Source organism: Eupeodes corollae, chromosome 2, assembly GCF_945859685.1.
Source record: "Eupeodes corollae chromosome 2, idEupCoro1.1, whole genome shotgun sequence".
Classification (NCBI taxonomy): domain Eukaryota; kingdom Metazoa; phylum Arthropoda; class Insecta; order Diptera; family Syrphidae; genus Eupeodes; species Eupeodes corollae.
Genome location: NC_079148.1, coordinates 148,114,638 through 148,140,110, shown reverse-complemented (window position 1 = coordinate 148,140,110; position 25,473 = coordinate 148,114,638). Strand labels below are relative to the sequence as shown.

The following is a 25,473-nucleotide window of genomic DNA, read 5'->3' as shown; positions in this document are numbered from 1 at the left end:
TGTTTTAAAAGTGTGCAGCGCCATCGATTTTTAAGTATCACAGATTCTTGCTGTATAAATTATACCTAAGAGTACCTCAAACTAAATAATGCCAGATGTAAGAAAATGTGCCATATACGGTTGCAGGGGTAACTCTCGTGATCATAAGGATTTGAAATTTTTCAACTTTCCCGCACGCGATAGTCCATTGTACGATACTTGGCTATCGATCTGTCATGAATCAGAGCACAGTCTTCGATCTCTGAAACGCCCTTACATCTGCTCTAATCACTTCCATCCGTGGCATGTTGGTTTCCGACGTTTATCTTTGGGAGCTGTACCCTCTTTAAACCTTAAGGCACCACCGGGCTTCGCCGAAGAGGAACTAGCCTGGGCAGAGGAATTGGCAGCCGCACAAAAGAAAAAGGACAATCTTTACAATTTGATTAATCAATCGGTTTACGAGTGGTCAAAGAGGGCTCAATGTCATCCAGAGTTTGACAAAACCCTATGCACATCGCGTCGAGAACTCCAGCGAATCGGTTCAGAGATACGAAATCTATTAGGTGCTACCCTCACATTCAACATAGACGACTATTGGCTGAGAAAGTTTCGAAAGTCACATTTGAGTGATAGCGATCATTATGATGCTGTGACATTGCCACCCCAATCATTAGATTTGGTCGAGATCATAAAATCCATTGACCCCAATGCCATAATTTCCAGCGAAGAGGAAATTGCAATCTTAGTCGATGAAGAACAAAAATTAGCATGCCAAAAAATTAATCTAAAAAGAAATTACAACCGAAAACCATTTGACCACTGTCCGCCGGTAGATTATTCAGAGTGCAAGAACGAATTCCAATACGCCCATAACAAATCTTTTAAACAAACTTTGGAGGAATATTATGGTGGTAAGGCAAAATATAAGAATTCTAACATTGCCTTTAAAGTAGAAAAAAAGGAATCGATTGATACGAGTCAAGATGATGTTGATGATGATGGTTGTTTTGATGTTTATTCGGAAGACACTAGTGGTCCGGTGGTGATGTCGGAACCGATTGTTGAAACATATCAGCAAGCTCTGGAGCACCTCAAACCTCTGGAGGATTTTGCGTTGCGTGAAGAAAATTATCGAGTTATCGGTTTGTTGTCAACACTGGAGATTATTTTTAAAAATCATCGACCAACCGAGGAGTAGGGTCAAAACAAAAAATTTATTTTTAAGACGTTTTTAAGTTTATTTTTTAAATAAATAAGATAGAATTAATAGTTATAAAAAAACGAACTTTTAATCCACACAGGTGAAGAATTTTTCGACCATCGATTCACCTTTACTCACTGATATTTTCTTTTAAATTGGGACTTGAGGGTATTTAACGGAATTTCGGTTTTCTTTTGAAGGGTAGGTATTCGAAAGTGTACTAGGTACTTTTCCTAAATACATAAACCCTTTTCTGTAAGGTTTTTGAACGAATAATTAGGAAATGATAATAAAAATCTTACGATCCAAGAAACCGTTGCTAAACATAAATAAATAGCAGTTTAAAAAAAAAGTAAGTATCAAGACGAGTAAATAAAGTAACAATTTCTTAATTTTATTAATTAAAAAATATACAAATATGTTTTCTTAAAGATATGAGTTTTCTTATGATTAATTTAACATCTTTTATTTACAATCATCACTTCTCAAGTATGAGTCTACTTGTCTTATAAGTGTCAAAGCATTGAAATCGCCCAACTCCAACGCATAGTTATTTAACAAACTCAAACAGTCTAGTGCCTCTTCATAGGTTTCTATTAAATCAGAGGTTTCCTCTGTTTCATCCACAATACTTAATGCTTCGCTGGTAATAACATGGACTTCCTCCGGCTCACTTTCTTTTACTAAAGCTGATGTTTTCCTATTTACAATTTTTTCTGAATGACTTCCTTTTGATAAAACTGATGTTATAGTATCTTCAACTTCTTCCGGCTCACTATCTTCTACTAAAATTAATGTTATATTATCTTCTTCTTCATCTTCTTCATTGATACTATCCTCAATAATCGCGTTCAAAGACTGATTTGGTCCGGTGATGATTTCATCTTCATACGCAGTTAATGTTGTGTCTCCGCTGGTGATAATTTCAATTTCTTCAGCAGTTAATCTTGGTTCTTCGCTGGTGATGATTTCAATTTCTTCAGCAATTAATCTTGTCTCTTCGCTGGTGATGATTTCAATTTCTTCAGCAGTTAATCTTGGTTCTTCGCTGGTGATGATTTCAATTTCTTCAGCAATTAATCTTGTCTCTTCGCTGGTGTTGATTTGAATTTCTTGCGCAGTTAATCCTGTGTCATCGCTGGTGATGATTTCAATTTCTTCTGGAGTTAATTTTGTTTCTTCGTTGGCCATAAGTTTTTCAAAATCAAATTTACACCGCTCTACTTCGATAATGTCGGCCATGTCCAAAGATTGATTGGGTACGGTGTAAGGGAATTGATCGGGAATGTGCCTTCTCGTATTTTTTAATTGCGCAAGCCATACGCTTTTGTTTTTGATATTCGTTTGCAAAATTATGGCTGCTTCTCTATACTTTGCACTCAATACCATATCGGGAACTTCAGCATGAGGCCATGTTGCAGTAAAACGTCTAATAAATGACATCAACACATGTCTTAGAAATTCTTCGTGCTTTTCGTTTTTTACTTGATTTTGATCTTCGAGAGTTTCTTCCATTACCCGCTTCGGCCGCATTATGGCTCTGTAAGACAAATTAAAAGAAAATATATTTGGCTTAGAAAAAAGTATTTAACCCAATCATTGTTTTGAATTTAAAAAATAAGTTCCAAAACATACCTTGGTAAATTTGAAGAATGTGTTGCTTGTTGATTTTTGCTTTGTGAAGCAACCTCATTATTTATAGGTACCACAGGTTTTAAAATTTCCTCATGTGCACTGATAGTTTCTTCTGAGTCCTCGCCTATATCCAAACCTTTTTCTTTGGCAAATTTTGGCCACTCATCACTTATTATATCGGCCACGTTAAGTGATTGAGGCAATGGTGATAAGACTATTCCTTTTGCATCATGTTCAGCAAGTTTTCGCTTAAAATTTTCAACCCAATGAAATGGATCTGTCAGACGTGCACCCAATAAAACCTCTGCTTCCAGAGCTTTTCCTTTTAAAATATACTCAGGCATGCCAACATTAGGATTACCAGCTCGGGATCGGCATCGATTCAAATATGAGATAACCACATAATCGATGAACTCACATTGCAGTCGATCTGCATCGGTAGGCTTATTCTCCCATGTGGCATAATACTTTTTCGTTACAGGTGTTCGAGTTGAGTTAAGAGTTAGAGTTGGAGTAGAGTTTGAGGCTATGGTTGAGGTTAAGGATGAGGCTATAATTTGAGTGGCCGTTGACACTACAATTTTGTCTGTTTTGCTTTTTATTTTTGGATTCGGTTCAAAAGATTTTTTACTTGGTCTGAAAAAATGTCAGAGAAGTTAAGTTGTAAATTGTTAAAAATTTATTCAAATTGGCTTTTAAATTACAATGTTTAATACATTAAAAAATCGACGATGGTTTGAAGATTCTGTATCATTCAAAAGCAATTACCTATCATTATTTAAAAGTTGCTTCGATATTACCTTTTGAAAAATAAATTGATATTAACTATTCGTAAATTCCAAATTGGGATTACGTTTAACATACAGTGGCGACAAAATAAATAGCACAGTTGTGTTAAAAATTCTCTCTAGGGCTCTAACAGAAAGGGCAGCTCTCAATACCGTAAGCCAAATGGAAGTCAAATGGTACCAAGGTGCTAAGTCAATTTAAATAGCACACATGGTTTTCGTTGCAAATTAAGTAAAGTTTTCATACATATTCTTACTTTTTAAAAGGTAAGTGATAAAGTTCAGAGTTTTTTATAAATTTTTTGGTAGATTCTTCAATTTGAATTAATAAATTATAGTATTTGGGACGTGTCAAACACTCAACAGAAGCCTTCAGGCTACTAGTTCTTGATTTTAAGAAAGAAGGACACACAAACTTGGAGGTAGCGCGGAAATTAGAATGTTTAAGGAAGAAGGTAATTAATGCTCTTAACCATTGCCGAGAAGAAGGGAGTGTTCAAAATAAAATTCGCAAGAATCGGACAAGAAAAACCACCCCTCGAACTGATATTGCCATCGTCGCCCGCCTGAGCAAAGCTGATCCATTCATGACGGCTCCAAAAATAAAAAATACAATTGAACAAGATCATCGTATTAAAGTGTCTTTAAGTACAGTTAAAAATCGTTTAAGTGAAAAAAATTTGTTTGGACGAATTGAGAGAAAAAAAACCACATGTCTCTTAGTGCAATCTCTCTCGTCGACTGCAGTTTGCAAAGAATAAATAAATGGATAAAGAATAGTTCATTGGCGTTTTCAGCTTTATGCAGATAGATAAATAAAAAGATGTTTTTGATGATAACGAAGGAATATATTGGTGGTAGAAGGTGCTGACTACAATCCAATCACATTCATTCTTTCTTACAAGTTTTCAGCTTCAACATAGAGTTATTACGTTCAGTTTAATTTGTTCGTTAAAGTTAAAAAAAACAAGCATTCGAACAGGTACAAGAAATCGCTGAAAAAAACCCTTGATTTCTTATTAAAAAAAAATTAAAAGAAAATCTATCGGTTTGTTTTAAAAAAAATTCCAATAATCGTTTTTTGACCAAACAAATTTGATGGGTGCCACTGTTAGTTTTAATCTTAAAAAAAAAAAACTAAAAAAAACTCCTAACGCCAATCTGCTCAATACTTTAACTTCTAAGTTTGAACTCAATCGACCCAATGGTTTAGGCTGTAGGAGCTTGGACGGACAGTAAAAACAGACCGGACGGAATTGCGGGACCAACTTGTTTCTACTTCTCTACCATCGTAATATCATGTTTGATTAAAATCTCGAGTTCGAAATTTTTTACGAATGCTAAACTTGCCATTAGTTCCTATATGTCGCATGTAAAAAATAGACACAAATTTTAGGTGAAATGAAGTATCTTGAAACATATTTTTTCAACAAATAATTTATAACATTACTTGCACACAAGAATGGTTGAGAGGAGTCGTAAGACACTAGGCCCTGGTTCTCAGCGGACTTTCGCACCACCTAATTTATTTATTTTTAAATTATATACACAAATATAAATATAAAGCATCGGTCCATACAATTATGCGGTGTAAAGAACTAGTCTACTAGTGAACTACAACTTTCAACCATTCCTATGTATATACAGTAAGGTGCAAAATTGTCCCAAGTCAACGGTTTTTTATTTCCATACGTGCCATTATTTTTGTTTTTGTGTATTAAGGAATTCAATTTTTGTAATTACTTACGTCATGAATGGTACAATAACAAAAATCAGAAAAATAACCGTTATCTTTGAAATCCGTGAAAAAAAAGACAGCATTACATTGGGACAGTTATGCAACGATCATGCTTTGAACGCCATTTCAGTTTAGTACTTGGCCAAAACTGGTTGTTTCTCTATAAAATTTAGTTTTTATTTTATAAGTGTGGTCTAAAATTCAGTTATCAGTTGTTTTATTCAATAAAATTTAAATCATTGTGACTAACTGAGAAAATGAAACTATTTACAAAATCTTTAAATGAAAGCATATTGAATAAGTTAAAGGAAGGAGATTCCGTTAGAAAAATTGGGCAAACGTTAAAAGTAAGCAAAAGCGCTGTGCAGAGAATAAGAAAAAAGTTTAAAGGAGAACTGAAAAAGAATGTTGGAGGAAGACCAAGAGTACTAAACGCTACCGATACTCGACATGTTGTCAGATATCTTGCTACAGGAGAAGCATCTTCGGCTTCAAAAGCAGCAGCCCTAGTTTGCAGAGATACTGGCAAAAAAGTAAGCAAGTGGACAGTGCAACGAGCCCTACATTCGGTCGGCTTCAGAGCCTTAGAGAAAAAAAAGAAACCTTTGCTTTCAAAAAAAATATAAAAGCTCGACTTGAGTTCGTAAAAAGGTATGCGTCCTGGACAGATGATGATTGGAGTCGTGTCATATGGTCAGACGAAACAAAAATTAACAGATACTGTACAGATGAAAAAATGAAAATCAAGACTTTCAGGTACTGGAATGGCCGGCACAAAGCCCAGACTTAAATCCGATAGAAAATTTGTGGTCACACTTAAAAAAGTCTTTGTTAAACAATTATGAATCACCACCATCTTCAATCAAAGTACTGTGGGAACGGATTCAAGATCAATGGGATAATATTTCTGCTGAATATTGCGAAAAACTCGTTAAAAGTATGCCAAGGCGATTGGCAGCAGTAAAAAAGGCAAAAGGTTTATGGACAAAATATTAAGGGGTCTTAAATTTATTTTTTTCTAAATCGGTGCAAAAGTGGTCCAATATAATTTCTTGATTTAAAATACGCAACGAAAGTGTAACTATTTTTTTTTCCTTATTGTGTTTAATTTTGTATCTAATATATAAAAAATAAAATAAAATTATTAAAGAGCAATTTTTGGTTTATATTTTTATTGAAAGTTGAATTTCTTTCACAATTGGGACAGTTTTGAACCTTACTGTATATGTACTCGTATATGCCGAATCCCTACGCAAAATTTGAGAAAGCACTTTTCATGACAAGAAGTATTGGGGCGACTTTTCATTACCGCAGTACGAATTTCCTTCTGATTTTTTTTTACAGTAAGGTAGGGGTCTCAATAGAACATGTTTTAAATATTAAGGCTAGGAAACAACTTTAAGTCATACAAAGAAAAATATTTTCTTTTTCGGACTTAACCCTACTTTTTTTGTATTGTATTTTTTAAGCCTAAAATGAGTTTTTTTTTAATTGATAGCACGGCGTACTAACAGCTAGGTATGTAAGGGGGTGCATGCTGCCCCCCCTGCAACCCCCCTGCTTGGGGTCACTATAGGATTTTGGATGAGTGCGAGTATCAAAGTACGTTTTCATTTGAGCACTAAAATAAAAGAAATTACCAAGAAAAAAAAACAAGTATGGCAACTCTGAAGAAAAAAAATGGAAGAAATGTCAAAATCAACCATATTTAAGTGTCTTGTATGTGAAAAAGTGAACTTTGAAAATTAATTTAAAATAGAAATAAAATTGCTATAGTTATTATTTATTTAGTTATTACTTATCTATCAAATGAAAAAATCTGCTAATCGAATTTTGTGCTGCGGCAATGGAAAGTTGGGCCAGAATTATTCTTGGAGTATTTGTCAATTCTTCGCAAAAGGCAGTACTCGTAAAAAAAACTTTGTTTATTTTAAATAGGCTACTTTTTTAATCCGATTCGGGCTACAAATATTTTAAAATTTAAGCTAATTGGCAACCCTGTCTTAAAGTTTCATCACTATACAAATCATTACTCCATATACACATGCAACAACATCTTAAATCTAACTAACACACAAACCACAATGACTGTGTTTCTAGCTCTTTTCAAAATTGAACGAGTGCAAAGGAGAAAACAAGAAATAAAAAATCTGGTTTCACTTTCGCACTCACATAAACGCAAAATGAGAATAAAAAAAGAGTTGTCGACAAGTCCAAAGAGTAAAAAACAAACTTAAATTTAATCATATGAGTCACCTTTCTCTTTCATTCTTCTCGACTATCTATGAAACAAAACTAAAAAAAAGTCTTAAAAAGATTAAAAAAATAAATAAATTCTTACATTACTTTCGTGGGTGTTTCATTTAATTCGGAATCTGGAACAATTACAGAAGGTGGCAAAAACAAACACGGTACCGCATACATTTTAATCTTCCTGCAATTTTTTGGATGATAATTTAAAAGTTCATGTCTCAAATTTCGCACATAGTCTGAACTTTTGAAATGTTTTAGGCAAACAAACAAACGTTTTGCTGTGCAATCAGTTGGACGACCGCATCTGTATAACCATACTCTTCGTAACTGTTCATCGTCCGGGAATCGACAGAAACTAGGTTCAACATTATTCACGGGATTTTTAATTCGTCTTTTATCATTGCTGTTGTTGCAACCAACTACTGCACAATACGTCATTGTTTTTGTTTTATTATTTGTGTGTCTCTTGTTGAATTTAGTTAAATAGATAAAACAAAAACTGAAAAGTAAAAAGAAAACAAACACAGTACGTTACGTGTACGACACGAGTCGAGTAGGATAACAACAGAAATAGACTGACAAAAATTATCTACATTTCATTTCTTTTCCCCATACAATTGACGTCATAAGTTCGTTAAAGAGATAGAGAGCAATATACGTTTAACAACAAGTAAGAGAAATACTAAATAATAGTAATATGGAAGTTTCTGAATTTAAAGGTACCTATATGCACAAAAACAAAAACTGTGTTGTGGAATATTAGTGGTATTAAAAGGGTTGCCATAGCCTCTACTAGCTCAATATGCTAATTAAAAAATATTTGTAGCCCATGATATAATAGCACATTGAAAAGGAGAAATTAGTTGATTCAATTAGAATTTAATTTTTTTTTTAAACAATAACAATGGAAAAAATCCTACGTAGTTTTCGTTCATCAAAATAGGTGAGTTATCAATATTAACACAGTTAACGTTTTTAACTGTAACTGGAAAAACTTTTTGTGATTAATTAACATTTATTACAGACTTGTTTGAAATTAGTTCATAAGAGAAAAATGTCATATCCTCAAAAATAAGATTTGGGCTACTTATAGCTCCACTACTTTTGGACTGTCATCCTTGTATATAATCTATAGATGGCGCTGGAAGTTTTATAAAAATAGTTGCTAAGTTGCTTAGATATAATTTGTATTTAATTGTTTACGTTCGTCAAAATGTAAAACTTAACAAACATATGGGCCAACTACTGAAAACTCAATTGGCCAACTACTAGAGCTTAGGGGTCGACTACACAAGGTTCACACTTTCAATTAAATAAATAGTCTGTTTTGGATGGCCAATGCCAAATAAAACAATAGTTTTTAAATTTTGATATTCCATATAATGAGATTACACAAAACAATACATCTTTTAACAAAAACTCAAAAAACGGAATTTCGGAGGAAGATTAAAAAATTAAGTGATCGACTCCTAAATTTCATCAGGTAGACCTTTTTAAGTTTGAAAATAAAAAATAAAGTTTTAGTATGGAAGGCCTGAAGGCCTTGATTAAAACTGATTAGTTTTCTACCCACACATAAAATATTTTCAAACCTATAACTAACTTTAACTTTAACTAACTTTAAATTTTACAAAGTAATTCTTTGTAGTAAATTAAAAACATTCGAATAATAAGGACTTCTGGAATAATAATCATTTAATTTCCATGTTTTGCTTTAAATAACGTATTGGAGATACAATAAAACCAGGATAATTATCCCTGTTATAAGTTCTTAAACCGTATTTTTTAAGAACCAAAATTGTCCAATTTTGTTCAAACTTCAAACAAACTCCGTGTTTCTCTTAACTGCCGCTAGAGCTCACGTCGGATTCTTGGGGACTTTTTTTGTGTCATCACCAGATATCCCTTATTGTGCCAAGTTTAGAAACTGTTGGATTGTTTTTGAGGTGAAAACCTTTATTATCTGGACTATGAGCATTGAGCACTCTATGATTAGCGAAGCGAGCTTAAAAACTCGCTTCAACTGTCAAAAAATTATCGAACTTTGTTATCGCTAAATTATCATTAGCGAAGTTTCGCTAATTTAACGGCTCCGAACGTCAAATTCTATCGAATGAAAGTATTCAGTGATAACCCTACCGAGTTTAAAGTTTTCCATTTGTTTGTTAAAATGAGTGAAAAAAGAAAAAGATATTCGCAAATTATTTTTTCTATTATTATAACAAAAAAGAAAATACAAAAATTATATGTATTTTCAAGGAAAAATGCAAATTAATTTGCTAGGATGGTATAATTGATGGAAACGAAGCCCGATATGGCTAACGAAGGACTACAATGTAAAACTCAAACCAAAAATTGCTCAAAATAAAAAAAAATTCCACAGCTACTGGTGGGGAACCATATTGCCAGGCGTCTTTGTATCCTTTGGAGAAAGCTGTAAACAGACTTCTTAGTTAGTTAATCCACAAGGCAATTGCTTTAAAACACATTCACAGGATTAACTTTCAACCGATGTGACGACTAATTCTGTAAAACTTGAACAAGATATTAGTATAAACTTCCTTTGTTATTGTATTTCGCTAAGTTTCAAGGTCTTTAGAATCTAAATGAAAGATTTTTAAAGAAATATCTATGTGTGCGTGTGTACGTAAGTTCGTACGTCCGTTTATTCGTGATACCTTATCCCTTTTTTCGTCGGCCATATCTCAAGAACTCTCAAAGATATCGAATTGAAGTAAATGCTGTGTTACATATAATAACATCAAAAAATGCAGACGGCTTTCAAGAAAATTTGAGTGGAAGGTTTTTTATGGTTGACACCAAATGTCTCACGGACCAATAACTCTAGTGACTTGATATTGATATTATGCGAAAGTTATTTTCGATTCTACTTTGAAATGTAACTATCTATGAAAGTAGACTCGAATGCTGGTAATGCTAACCCTTTAGCTTAAAAATTTGCGTATTTCGAACGCGTCTCGCATTATGTTTGACATTAGTTAAGTTAAAAACAAAAACAAACAAATGTTTATTTGGCGACCAATATTTTCGGAAAATAATTACAAATAAAAATGATGTATAACTACTCAATAAGGGAAACCTTTCGTCGCATTTTTAATCAAAAAAATTACTTTATTTCAGCTTTGTTTAAAACTACCGCCTTTCAAAAGAAGCCTTTATGTATTTATTTAACAATATAACAACAGACCTACATAAATATTCGGAGAAGGCAAAATTCTGTTCCCAACATAATAAAGCTATCAGCTACATTACCCGTGTTTTGTTGGGAAATCTATCCATAGTAAAGTAGGATTTTACACGAATAACAAAAACAATATCCATAGTGAGAATAACACGGATAAAAGTTAGAGTAGAATCTCACTATGGATAGGTTTTTGACATTTATACGAGCCTCGAATGGATCTTATGTGATTTCGTTCTCAAATGTTGGTACGATTGATATTGCATTTGTATCTCGATGGCTGTGTTCCTTGAGTAGTTCTGCATTTGGAATCATGTGTGGTTTCCTTTGCGGAAAAAAAGAATCTATTACTGTTGATATTATTTAGATTTGTTAGTGCAAATGGACTCACTGGGCTTATTTTGCAAGAAAAAACAATAGAAAATATATTTATGTTTCCAAAAAAGGTTTATCTCAGTTTAGAATAGATAAATCTCAACTCGTTTCAGGTATACAAAGAATTGAGGCGAGCTTCAAGCTCGCTTCAACACCACATGTTATTGTAGTAGTCTACGAACAAACCTTCTTTTTGAAGTTTTTTATTATTATTTTGACAGATCTTCTTTCAGTTGTACCAATTTTTAAATACAAAAATCTGGCCACTGCGGATCGTTTTGTTGGGAATTTCTCACTTTACTATATATGAAATGCGAACAAAACGCACGTATTGAAAATTTTGGCAACAGGTTGTTACCAAAACCAGATCGGTGGAGACATGCATGCTGGGCTTGCTCAACAAACTTTATCCAAAATTATAAAAGAGGTTTTAACATCAGTAGAAAAAGGAATTTGACCTCAACTTATCACCTTCAAAATGTCAGATGAAGAAAAAAGAAAGTTAAAGGGTCATTTTTGGGAAAAATCTGGAATTCCTGGTGTGATTGGTGTTGCCGATGGAACACACATTCAACTGATTCAGCCTGCTACCAGAGAACAACTTTGTTTCAACAGAAAGCTTAAGCATAGTATTAATGTGATGGTGGTGTGTTCAATTTATCATTATTCATACACCTATACTTTATGCATACATACATTATAAAATAAAATTGTTTAAGGAGACTCAGGATATCCGTTAGAGCCTTGGATTATGACACAGTACAGGACGGCAGCTGAAGGATTTATGGAATCGAAATTCAACGAAAAATTTAAAGTTTCAAGGTCAATAATTGAGCGCGTTTTGGTATCCTAAAGGCAAGGTTTCTATGTCTTCTGTCTGGTAGCCAGGGAACTTCATTATCCACCCGAGAAGGTTACTCAAATTATGAACGTGTGTTTCGCTCTCCACAATCTCTGTTTGAAGTTCAGAGTTGAACTCACAAATTCAATACAAGTATTTTTGGAAGAAGACGAGAACCATTTCTCTTTGGAAGAACAGCCTTTAGAAACCGTGGAACATTCTAATTTGGCTAAAAGAATAAGAAATAAAATTAAAGGTTATTTAACAAATTCATAAAGTTTTTATTTTTGAAAAGCAACTCTTAATACTAAAAAATTAAAAAAAGAACGAAACAAAAAAAAAATTCAGTATTTTTTTAGCACACATTATAGTACATATTTAAATGTTTAATGTACGTACTTCAAAAAACTAAAACAATCACATTATAAAAGTAAAAATGAATTCAATTTCTAAACTTAAAAAAATTATGTACATAAAGAATGAAACTTCAAACACAATCAATATTTTTTTTCAATAAAACTTTTCTTTTTGAATTCAAACTTTTCTTTTTTAAGTTCGAGTTTTTCTTTTTTAAGTTTGTATATTTTTTCCTTTAATTCAGAGTCTCTTCTTTTATATTTTAAAATTCCTTTCAGATTTTGATTCACTTCCTTCATCACTTCCAAGGAATTGATCTGGCAGGATGTTTGATCATTGACTTGTTTTTCTTATAGTGTAATCTGCCGTTTTTTTTTGTTATTCGCGGGGGTGGAATATTTTCTTCTTCACCACTCAGATTTTCTATACCTCTTACTTCATTTTCAATAATGAGATCTCTGGTAACTTCATTATTCAAATTTAAAGGGTTTTCGATATTTTCTTCTACCAAAAGAGAACTGTTAATATATATGGTTGGACTTTTGTCTTGCTTCAGGTGTTTTGAGATAGCCTTTTGGCAAATCTGGATGTTTCGTCATATAGAGGACGAGCATTTCGACTTGTGCGGCATTCGTGTTTGAGGTTTTTTGAAACAGGAAACATATGTACATATATAAATATTTTTATTCAATAATTCAACTAAATATAAACAATATATAATTTCCATTTACTTACATATCGAAAGAAAACTTCTTGTTTCGACCGCTCGCAAACACATTTGATATAGAATGATTATTCACGAATTCGGATGACTTTGACATTTAAATAAGAATTAAGTAGTACCACAACAAAAATAGTTGGCATTACTAGAGCTTTTCGATTTTCGTTTATTAGAATTTGCTATCGAGTCACAGAGTTGCGTTTTTTCGAATTCGATCATTTTTATTGTAGAATCTGGTAAAAGTTTCAGAAAAAATCGGAGTGAGTTGGTAAATACTGATTTACGACTCAAATATCTGAACAACTGAAGATATTGCCTCCAAACTAATTTTATCTTTCAAAAATATTGTTTTTAACATTGTATTAAAATTTTGGAAACATCTAATTGTCAGTTTTATTATACAAAAATAATTTAAATATATCTAAAAGTGGCTCTACCTACCAAGCTTATTAATTTCACCGAAACTAATTTGAAACTATGTGCCGAGATTATTCGAGTTTTTAATTTTTGAAGATGTGAACAATTTGATTCGCAATAACTCCACTATTTTTAACTTTTTTCAAAAAAAAATGAATCATTGTTTTACTGTCAAGGAGCATATATTTAAAAAAAAAAACACTAAATATTAGTAACACATTTCGAAAAATCTTCAGTTGAAAACACCGGTCCGTGAGACCGGTGTCACCATTGATCAAAGTCAACTTTGCATTTTTAACTAAGAAAGTTTTAATTTTTTTAATTTTACTTCTTATGTTTTTTGACAGTTCATCCACGGTCTGAAACTTTGCTCTGATTTGAATTTGATTTACACAGCTGGTCAAAAAAATAGGTGTGAGAAAATTTTTGATATCCACTGTTGACTTGTTGCTGATTAGCGGTTGTTTTGACTGCAAGCAATATTAACAACATTTTATAAGAAAGAACTGTTATTCTCTCTTTTAGGATTCCAAACTTTTTGCATTTAAGTAATATAATGCTATAAGAAGATACATACATAATTTGCGTTGACCATAAAAATAGGTGTTCTCCAAATACATATTTCTTTATTTTATGGTATAAACTCTTGAGGTGGGTTGTTTATAATCATTTTATTAGCTTCAAACAATAGTTTTTTATTCATTAGTATTTGAATATGGGTCGTAAAGTACAATGCTCGCCAGAAGAAAGGAAATTATTTCTTCGACTTATTCCGGCCGAAAAAAACATCAGCTACCACTGACCGCCTCATACTATTTCTAGCTAAATCTAATCCTTTTATTTCGTCAAGGACTATAGATTCTCAAATTGGGCTTTAGAATTTGTATCTCCCAGGAAGAATCGACGGAAAAGTTCCATTCCTTAGGGCTAGCAATATAAGGTACAGAAAAGAATTCGCCTTAAACCATGCTAATTGTAACGAACCAGAGGGCGTACAAAAATGGGAAAATATCCCGTGGAGTGATGAAACAAAAGTAAATTGAATAGGTCCTTTATTCTGATACAGGGATATTTTGGAAGTTACTGTTTTACTTGCCCCTGCGATGGCACTTTCAGCAAGATAACAATCCTTAACATACCGCAGGTCGTGTAAAAGAGTGGTTTCGAGAGAAACAAGTATCCGTTATTCCATGACCAAGTCAATCCCCTGATCTCAATCTTATTAGGAACTTTTGGAATGAGCTTTAGCTTAAGTTCGAGGGTCTATATTTCACTAACGGAAACCAATTGTGGGAAGCGGTTAAAAGAGAATGGTATTCTATACCCCAGCAAACATGCCAAAAGTTAATAGAGTCAATGCCGCTAGGACTCCGTTTGGATAATAATGAAGGATACTCAGGGGCCTGATTATGAGGTTCGCGGTGGATCGTTTTAAATTCGACTCGAGTCGTATTTCCTTACTGACGAATTCGCGGCGAAGCGAAAATAGTTCTTCCAATATTCCAGTGATTTGACATTTTTGGTTTGACTTTTTCTTCCTATATTCCAGTTTATTACATATTTTATTTTGGAATTTGGATAAATTATAAAAAAATTTAAATAAAGCTAACTCACATTTGTATATACTCGTAATTACAATCAAGAAAGAATCCAGGAAATCGAACAGTGAATAATAATGAACACTCTTTCGCCTGTGAATCCGCCAAAGAAAAGCTATCGGATTTCAACTTGCCGACAAACATTATGACATTTCAAATTCGCCTTCGAATTCGTTAATTGGTCAAATTTAAAACGAAGAAGGCAAAAGCGAAAGGCGAATTTGAAATGTCATAATGTTTTGTTAGCGAGTTGAAATCCGACAGCTTTTTTTGGCGGATTCACAGACGAAAGGGTGTTTATTATTATTCACTGTTCGATTTCGTAGATTCTTTCTTGATTGTGATTATATAAAAATGTGTGATAGCTTTATTTTAATTTTTTTTATAATTTATCTACAGTAAAATATAAAATTTTGAATAAATCACCTCCAATCTCACAAACTCAATCAAAACAAAATTTGTGGAAAGCTGTCAAAGCACTGGAATATAGGAAGAAAAAGTCAAACCAAAAGTGTCAAATCCCTGGAATAAATTAAGAACTATCTTCACTTCGCCGCGAATTCGTTAATAAGGAAATACGACGCGAGTCGAATTCGAAAGGTCCAATTGAAAACGATCCGCGCCTCATAATCAGGCCCCTGTGTATGTAACTAAAATTTAAGAAAACTCAAATGTTTTCTGGACAAGTTGATCGATCGTACGTAAGCGATTATTTCATTTCGAAAAATTAATCTAAAAAAACAAAACATATTTGAATTTGAATGTATACTGGGAATAATATTTATTCATAATCAATTTCAGTTTTAATATTATTATTATTATTATTTGTATTATTTTTGTTAGCAAATTTAGCAATTTTCAACTGCCGCAACTGAATTCTAGTTTCAATATCCATTCTTTGGACTTCTAACAAAGTCATCCGTGCTTCGTGTTCTCTCTGCTGTCGATCCAAACGCTGTTGATGTTCGATTTCACGCATTTCCAATGTCCTTTGCAACATTTGCTTTTTCAAACTTTGTAATGAATTTTCCACTTTATTGTTCTGTGAAGATGACGATACATTTGACATAACACGCCGTTGTTTTAATCTATTTGGTTTACGTATCCTTGTTGGTGAATATTTTGGAAAAGATTTGATTGATGAAGTTTGTGTTATTTTTAAAGGGAAAATAGCTTCTTTATTGTCACCATCATCATCGTCTTCGTCGTCGTCGTCATCGTTGTTGTTGTTGGGTAGGATCTCAACAGTTTGGAGATTAATGGAATCGAGAGGTTTTTCTCCATCATCGGACTCAATTGTATAAGCGGATTCAACAGATGGCAATATGGCATCATGTGAATCATTGCATTCAAAATGATCATAATCATTGCCAATAGGTGGCGATGCATCAGGTTTTGGAGATGATAAAAAAGTGGCCAATTGAGCCATTACTGCGCTTCTTGGACGCCATTCTGGTACATCTCTGATATTGCCTGTGGAATTGCGGTATGTTCTGTCAGTCGCAAGTTGTTTACGCAGTAATGTTTTCAAATTTGTGTATTTATCCTTTAGAGCTTGGACATTACGAGACTGTAATTAAATCGTGCAATATTATAAATAATGATATCTTTGAGGCGTTTTCCATTGGTTAAAAATATTTTTGATCTAAAATTTTAGAGGGATTTTTATGAATTTTGTCTTCGTATTTTAATACTATCACTTTTTTGTTAACTTTGTGTTAAAAATACACAGAATTTGATGAGTAGGGAATCAAATGTCAGTTTTGACATTTCTGCCATATTAAAAATGTCAAAATATAATTTTGAATCCATTCGTAACCAATATTTTAGTTTCTATAATAGGTAACAATTTTTAAAGAAAGAAAGTTTAATATCGCTTGGATTTAAAACAGCAAAACTCCAAAAACAATTTTGTTTCTGCTTTTGATGATTAATGATTCAGACGGCCAAAAGTACTTTTTTAAAAATCTTTATAATGGTAAGTGTGCCTTTTTAATGTACTTGTCAGTCCGTCCCTGTAATAACTTTCATTCTACTATATAGTTCATATATGTAACTAATTTCATAAGAAATAGCCGCGCAAAATTGTGCTTTTTTTAGCTAAGCCCTTTTGAAAGGTTCTTTGTCAAATATAGGAAATATTGAGTGTCAATATTTTGTATTAAAATTGTTTTTTATTCGTTTCAGGTCTACCTACTACATCGGGTACTAAAGTAGTGACTCGTCAATACATATTTGACCAACTAAAGAGTCAAAATTTACCAACTTCAAATGAAAAACTTGACTATTAGAATTTTCTCCTTATGCGCTATGGGCACAACAAAGAGGCTAAGGAAGACTAAAAAAAAAGAATTTCTATGTAAAATCACAAAATAAACACCAAGATGTTTTCCTGAAAATAAACCAATCATGGTTAGAGGGAACATTCGAGATTCTCATTAAATCAGCCTCCTTATGCGAGGTCAACTATCCAAAACTTTTGAAGAACTAAGTGAGCGTAGGAAAAGAAGAAAAACGGAAGAAATAAGGGCCTCCGTAGGTGATGAAGTTATTGTTCACGCTGCTACATCTGTGTTGCAGACAACGGGACTTAGGACCTCGAAAATGCTTAAAGATATTACGATCTCACCAACAAGGGCTAGTAAATATAGAAAAGCCTACAGTAGAGTTACCAACAACGATGAGGTACCTCAATTGACTCCTCTGCAAGCACTTAACATGTTTGTTGAAGCTTCTAAGGGCAACAAATCCAAAACATTTCCCTTGCTATGATCTTGTTTTGAAATCAAAACAAGAGTGCTATCCACCGAAGGCTAGATTAGTAGGTTAAGTGGCTGCGGATTAAGAATCCAAACACGTAGGCCAAAAGAAAAGGCCCATTGTGATACCACATGAATCTAAAGAATTACTTCTTACTAGTCGAACCAGCTTTTTATAAAGCGAAGAAGATATTTGATATCATCCTTTTTAGCTAGTTCACTGGGATTATCGAAAGAGTAGTCTCCCAGATGAAGTTTGCGTCTTAGTGAAAGAATAGGGCAAGTGCAGAAAGGGTGAGAGATTGTTTCCCCTTCTTCTTCGTCCATACAGCTCCTGCAGAAGTCATTTAAGGCTACACCAAGTCGTATTGCGTGTCTGCCTATAAGACAGTGTCCCATAAGGACACCTATTAGGGAGCTAATATGGAGTCTGTTTTGAGATAACAAGTCTTTAGAGCGCTTTAGGTCCAGTGAAGGCCATATGAGTTTTGTGGCTGCGAATGTTGGTAAATTGAGAAACCAAGAATTTGCTATCGCAAAAGTTCTTTCTTTTAGCATAACTTTACATGTAGCTATCGGTATACATATGTATGTATATATATACCTTTCAGGTGAAATAGGCATGTCGGTTCCATTTTCAGCGAGTTCATACTTCATCGCCCCTAGAATTTCCCGTGATGTCTCTGTGGCCTGGCACCCAACATAGGTGAATGTTAAATTGCAGCGCCATCTCCATAAGAGACGATCGACAATCGAGGGCCGTTTGAGATTTAATAGCAGCCTGACTGTCAGAGAAGATGCGGATATCAGAAGTTCATATTACGTTTTCTCTAAGCCAGTTTTATGAATTAATCTGTTCCTTTGCGCATTGTTTGTGAAAAAGAAGGCAGTAAAATTTTTTGGTAGAATCAAACTCCTTGTTCGTCAAGGTTTTGCCGTCGGATTCAATTCCGATTTGTAAAAGAAACAACGGACATAACTAAAGAAATATGTGCAGGAGTCCATTAAGAAACGTTGGATGAAGAGGAGTTTTCGTTCGGGCACCAACTCAAAATGAGTATGATTGACGGAAAGGTGTGCAACGCAGCCACAGACACAAAGTTAACATCCCAGTGCTACATCTGTGGAGCTATTTTTGTAAAACCTTTAATGATCGATCGATAGTGTAAACCCCCAAGCTTTGGAATTCTAGAATTTGGCTTGTCAGTAGCACACGTCCAGATCTGAATTTTCGAAAGCATTATATACCTTTCGTATGAACTGCCAGTAAAAAATACAGGGAAAGAAAAATTGAAGAAGACGCATTTCTACCTGAAACGGTTAAACTTTTATTACCTGCTGACCCAAACACAAAATCAGTAGAGACATCTGAACCTGAAGATTCCGATTTTTAATGTAATTTTATATTTAAAAACTTTTAAATTCTGTTTTCATTAATTTGTATTTTTAGTGAATATAGCTCTGTTAATATTACTGTTCTTTATAACCTGAGAAATATACATATCTCTTCTTTATTTTAGTTGAACTTAGAACTAAAATAACCCCAAAAATAATTTTTGGCCGTATAAATCATTAAAATCTATGGGCGTCGCATTTGGCCAGTTTATAGTTTAAACAATTTTGAGAAGTTTCTACGGATTGACATATACCAGGAGAATAAAATACAAACGCAATTCCGTAATTCTCACATCAATCAAATAAGCTTTGCATATCTTCTCATCCTTTTTGAAGTTTGAGATAGAGAATTCGAATCATACAAATTCTCAAGTTCTCAGATTTCTCACGGCAAAAGTGAGAAATTTGTATGATCACTTTTTTTCATAATCCTGAGCATACGGAAATCTTTATGATCTTAGAAATATAAACTGACCTTAACTATTTGACAACGTTTACAATAGATTTTTTTGACAAGACTCATTTTGACATTTCATCATTTTATCTCTTCCCCACTCATTTTTCAAAACAATTCAATTTTACTGAATCCCCTTTTTAACTATCTGACTTATCTGTCTTTTTTTTAACCATTAAATGTGAGTGAGATAAAATGATGAAACGTCAAATTAAGTAGCCTCAAAACAATCAAACGTGAACACTGCAAAACCAATTAGCCACAAAAAAGCCGAACATTTTGTGTATTTTCTTTTTTGTTTTGACGTATGTGTGTACATTGAACATGGTGCTTAATAAAACACATTCAAATCTCTTTGTTTTCTTATGTGTAAAAATCACTCAATTTTAATACAATTCATATATTTTTAAAATTTTAATTCCCATTTTTACAATAACTTCAGATCAAAAATAAATAAATAAACCAAAGGAAAACAATTTCAAAAAAATTAATAATAATAACAATAGAAGTACATAATACCAACCTCATTTGTACATAACGAATTAAATTCATGTCCGACTTCTTGCCAGGCGCGTTTTTTCTCTCTCAAAGTGTATGCGTCTGTTCTTTTATTTTCAATAACTGAGGCATGTCGCAAAATGCACTTAATAAGGGTGTCTTCTTCATGCCCGTTGAAATTAGATGAACGCATACGTTTTTTTAACATTTTAAACTTTTTAATAATTTCACACAAAATAATTACACACAAATTTAGGACAATTTTACAACTATACACAAATTAGTTTAAAAGTTTATCATCAAGGATTTTGCAATAAATAAATTGTTTCAATAAAAAGTTTTCATCAATTTTTGCGACCGACTTCATAACGAAAAGCAAATTAAATGAAAATTTAATGGAGTGTATTTAAATGTTTCTAATACTTAAAGGCGGTTTTAACTCAACAGAAACACTACTAAATGGAGGAGAATCAATATGAGTGAAGGTACGAAAGAGAAACAGTAGACACATAACATCTTCTATTAAATCCTATGTATCACATGCAATTGAGAGCAAGATGTTTTTAAAGAGAGTAAGAGATTTTAAAAAACAATACCTTTTACTATCCCTTCCCTTACTTTGGTATTGAAGTAGTATTATAAGTGGTTAGCTTTGTATAATGTTACTTTTAATAAATAACTCGTTGATTTTTTAAGGGTTGATTACATTTTCCCTCCCCATGACATTATCCCTAAGGACCAGTTATAATAGCTAACAGTATAGTCCATCATTAAAATTTGAAACAGGAGAAATCTGAAATGTTTTACTGATGAGCGTTATTGGCAATCAGTAAATTGGAGTCATCAAATTAGAGCTTTGAGCTTGAAACAGATTTTAGTGTTGGATTAACAGTATTTTTTAATGAGCAGTATAATATTGGAACACCACCAGTAAAACGAAATGGAATTGTGTTGCTATTTTACAGTCATCTGTTCTGTAAAAATTTAATTTCATTATTAAAATATACTTGACATTAGAATTCATCTTATGTCATCAATATTTTGCTGAAAGAAGCTGAAAGCCCTGTACCTAAAGCTCCCAACCGAAATCTCTCTGAATATAGAGAAGATATATCATGTTATCACGATAAAAAAAACGTCATGTAAATGACACAAGAGAAAAAGTGGCAGTAGACGTTTGGAGATTTTTTCTGGAGTTTAACAATAAGACTGACTGATTAGAGATTTATTTCATGTAGATTTTCTTCTTGGAAACAATATCAAGTTATATGATTTAGCTTGGAGATATTATCTAATGTTGATTTCATTTTTTGTTTGGAGATTTCGTACTTTTGAATGCCTGTTTGGTAACCTGAAGTTCAAAGACAAATGTCAGTTTGGTAATACAAATTTAATACTTAAAGATTTACGAGTATTTTATGTACATAGATTTTCTCTTTGGAGATATTGGAAAGTTACATATTATTTTTTTTAGAAATTTTGAGGAATGTTCATTTTTTGTTGAGGCCTTAATTTTGTAAGTCTCGAGAAAAAACTTAAATTCATGTTTATAATTTTCAAGAGCTTTTATAGAAGAGTCAAGAAGAAAACAACGGGATTCACTAGCCGCCTTGGAGCCTGCAAAGATAATGCTTAATGGTGATGAAGTCAACGATTCTGACAGCAAGCAGCCACGTCAAATCCATTTGGTTGACCATCTAGAGTTCCACCCACTCGATCAGATTGAGATCAAACTAGCCATCACCAGGCTGAAGTCGAACAAAGCGGCCGGTAATGACGGTCTGCAGGCGGAGCTTTTTAAGTACGCTGGAGAAGATCTGGTAAGGAGCATGCACCAGCTAGTTACTAAAATTTGGTCGGAAGAAAGCATGCCCGACGAGTGGAACTTAAGCACCATCTGCCTGATCCATAAAAAAGGTGACCGCCTTCTCTGCGCCAACTACAGAGGCATTAGCCTTTTAAACATCTTTTCCAGCGTATTATGTGAACGCCTGAAGCCCATTATTGACGAACTGATTGGCCCTTACCAGTGTGGCTTCAGGCCTGGAAAATCTACCATCGACCAAATTTTCACTCTACGCCAAGTCCTGGAAAAGACCCAAGAACATAACATCGAATCACACCATCTTTTCACCGATTTTAAAGCACGTTATGACAGAATAGACATTAACGAACTATACCGAGCCATGTTGAGTTTTGGTATCCTACCAAATTGAAATGCTCGTTGCTGCGTTAAAATTGGAAAAGACTTGACCGAAACCTTCGAAACCACCAGAGGACTTCGACAAGGCGATGCGCTGTCATGTAGCTGCTTCAATATTGTTCCTGAAACAGTGGTGTTCAACACTAACGTCAATAAAAGAGACACCATCTTTCAAAAATCCACACAATATCTTGGATATGCAGATAACATAACAATAATGTCGAGTCTGAGGCGAAGAAAATGGGTCTTGACTTTAAAGAGGACAAAACAAAGTATTTACTGTCATCAAATAGATTCGATTCACGGTGTGACTTGGTCAAAATGAGACAATTGACAGGTAAAACTTAGAGGTGGTTTATCTGTGCACTGCTGTTAATTCTGCAAATGACATCAGCGCGGAGATCAAACGCAGAATTATCCTTGCTAATCGCTGTTTCTTTGGCCTATGTAAGCAGTTGAGGAACAAGGCCCTATCGTGAATGCCAAAGAGACACTGTACAAAACTTTAACCATCCCAGTCTTGCTGTAGGGTGCAGAAGATTTAATCAGGAGTTATACGAGCTGTACAGCGTATTGCCACTGGTCAAAGACCTGCGTGTACAACGCTTAAGATGGCTAGGGCATGTCGAGCGAACGAACATCGAAGCTCCAGCCCGTAAGGTATTCAACGCCAAGCCTGAGGGAATAAAAAGCAGAGGCAGGCCTTATCTCCGGTGGAGTGATTAAGTTGAGGCCAACGCACGTCAACTTAGTATTCAAAACTGGAGGCAGCAAGCTAGAGATCGAATAATTTGGCGAAAGTTATTACTTGAGGCCCAGGAGCACAATGCCCTGTAGCCCCAACTAAAGTAAAGTAAAGTACACCACACTTGATAACTAAACTGTCAATAGTTTTTGAACTTGCCATCTGTCACGCAAAACAAATATGAAGACAAACACATTCAGCTTCTTACTACTTTAGCTTGATCAATTTATTAAGATTTCAAGTCCAAACTTACTTTTATTGAACAAAAGAAACAAAATTCCATTGCTCCGATATGTCTGAAAGAAACACAGATCTTTTTTTGACAGCTCAGTTATCTACTCCTTAAAAAGAAAACTCCAAATAATGTTTCAAGCTTCACTTTTGAAGAAAAATGACATAACTTTAAAAACAAAAGTCATAATTTTGGTTAATAATTTTGTGAGTCTGTTTGGTAACTTGAACAATTTAGACCAATGTCATAATATTATTTATAAACACTGCTTGTTTAAAAAAATACAGACAATATTTGCAGCTTCACTTTTAAGATTGATTAGAAAAAATATGCTACCTCCGCGAAATTTGATAGAGTCGATTTTTTAACAGACAAAACAAAAACCTACATACCTCGTGGCATCCTTTTGCATTTGATGAGCTGTTTTGAAAATTGTTGGAGCATAATGTATTTTTTCTGGATTAACTGATCTGCGTCTTCCAACAAAATGTTGACAACAAATTAGAGTACAGCAATTTGGTTCCCATGATTTCCAATATTTATTGACACCACTGCAATTAAAAAATAGTATTAGTATTAAGTAGAGTAAGAGAGAGATTACTGTATTGTATAAGAGAGTTAAAGAGCTATAGTAGATATATTATGAATATTTCTTACTTTATCTTTCTTACTGCGTCAATCCATTTTCTTCGCTGTTTATATTGCACTGGAAATCTATAGAAACGTTCTTTATTATCCGGAATTAACTTATTATTTATGCATCTTGTGACGCAACAGGTGGGATTAGGTTGTTTTTCTCTTTTTGCCATTTATGTATTTTGTTTTTATTTAAGTAATTTAACGCGAAAAATAAGATATTTCGATTCTAGGTTTCTCTGGTATTTTATTAATAGAAACCCGAACACGGCGAGTTGTTTTCATTTGTAATGTGAACGACAACCAACTGATGAACTGAACACACAACAAAAAGAGTGCGCGATATATTTGAATCCGAGAAATATATTCTATGCATATAGAGGGATGATTTCTTCTATTTTTGTCTTACTTACTCTTGTTTGTTGTTAAAAAGAGATATGAGAATGAGAAAAAGTAATTTGGCTGTTTCTTTTTGTCATTGTCAGGAAAGCGTGAGCGTGGATTTTTAGATTGCTTAGTACCAACAATAACAATACTTTTCGTACGTAAAATAGAAGGTATGAAAAATACGTTTTGTACGTACATTTTAAGTAAAGATTTTGAATTTTGATATTATGCAGGGTCGGTTGGGGTTAAAATAGTAATTTAAATTGAAGAAACATATTAGCCATACATTTTAAATTTTCGTGCAGCCAGTGCCTTCGGTTCCTTTCTTTCTGTTTAACGTTGAAATTTCTGTTTCAAAGTCAATGGGCCTTTCCAATAATTATTGACTAAACAGGCGTTTAGATAAACGCCACGTTAAACTTTAAAGACGAGTTTATTTGTGTGTTAACCAATAACCAAATTAAACACGTCTTTAACTAGACTTTGCTCTATTGCATTATCTACTATGTGCATTTGTTGCCAAACTAACAGCTGATGTCGAAATGACATTCCCTACGTTTGGGATGCTAACAGATACCTATCCGAATCTGAAAAAAATTTCAGATTTCTTTTGTGTATTTGTTGAATCAGCTGTTTTTTAACAAGGAATTACAACAACACGAACAAATCTAGATACCTTTTGTTACATACCCGAATGCGGGCTTTTGTTCTATTTATGAAATGTCAGCATACAAGTTTTTAAGTAAAATTATTAAAAGTACAAATTAATTATGAGTTCCAACGATACGATGAAGCTTCACTGCTTCAACCAGCAACTTTTTCATTGCTGGTGTCCAGTTAACGGACCGAATTCGCTTTGTTGCCATTGGAATAACAATTTACTCTGAAATAAATTGAAATATTACTTATATATTTAAATTAAAATAAATTAATCTATCTGTTTATTTTAATTACCTTTTTTAGTTTTGTTAATTTTTATGAGCTCACGGTCACAACCAAAAATGAATTTGCAACAGATAAAAGAAACATACGAACAATTTCTTTTGCTACCAGCTG

The 25,473-nt window shown here is 33.4% G+C and overlaps 2 protein-coding genes across 3 annotated transcripts; both read right to left on the bottom strand.

Moving 5' to 3' along the window:
* Positions 1-1,556: 1,556 nt before the first annotated feature.
* LOC129947143 (uncharacterized) lies at positions 1,557-24,341 on the bottom strand. Of its 2 annotated transcripts, XM_056057586.1 has the most exons (4): positions 24,052-24,341; positions 23,787-23,945; positions 2,819-3,454; positions 1,557-2,723 (listed from the first exon to the last, which is right to left on the bottom strand). In XM_056057586.1, exons 1-4 carry the CDS (start codon positions 24,201-24,203, stop codon positions 1,649-1,651), a joined length of 2,022 nt encoding a protein of 673 aa, XP_055913561.1. In that variant the 5' UTR covers positions 24,204-24,341; the 3' UTR covers positions 1,557-1,648. The 2 variants fall into 2 exon arrangements, with proteins under 2 accessions (XP_055913561.1, XP_055913560.1); XM_056057585.1 differs by lacking the exons at positions 23,787-23,945; positions 24,052-24,341 and adding an exon at positions 7,686-8,230.
* LOC129947144 (myb/SANT-like DNA-binding domain-containing protein 3) lies at positions 15,883-20,669 on the bottom strand. Its single transcript, XM_056057587.1, has 2 exons — positions 20,240-20,669; positions 15,883-16,678 (listed from the first exon to the last, which is right to left on the bottom strand). Exons 1-2 carry the CDS (start codon positions 20,420-20,422, stop codon positions 15,890-15,892), a joined length of 972 nt encoding a protein of 323 aa, XP_055913562.1. The 5' UTR covers positions 20,423-20,669; the 3' UTR covers positions 15,883-15,889.
* Positions 24,342-25,473: the final 1,132 nt, after the last annotated feature.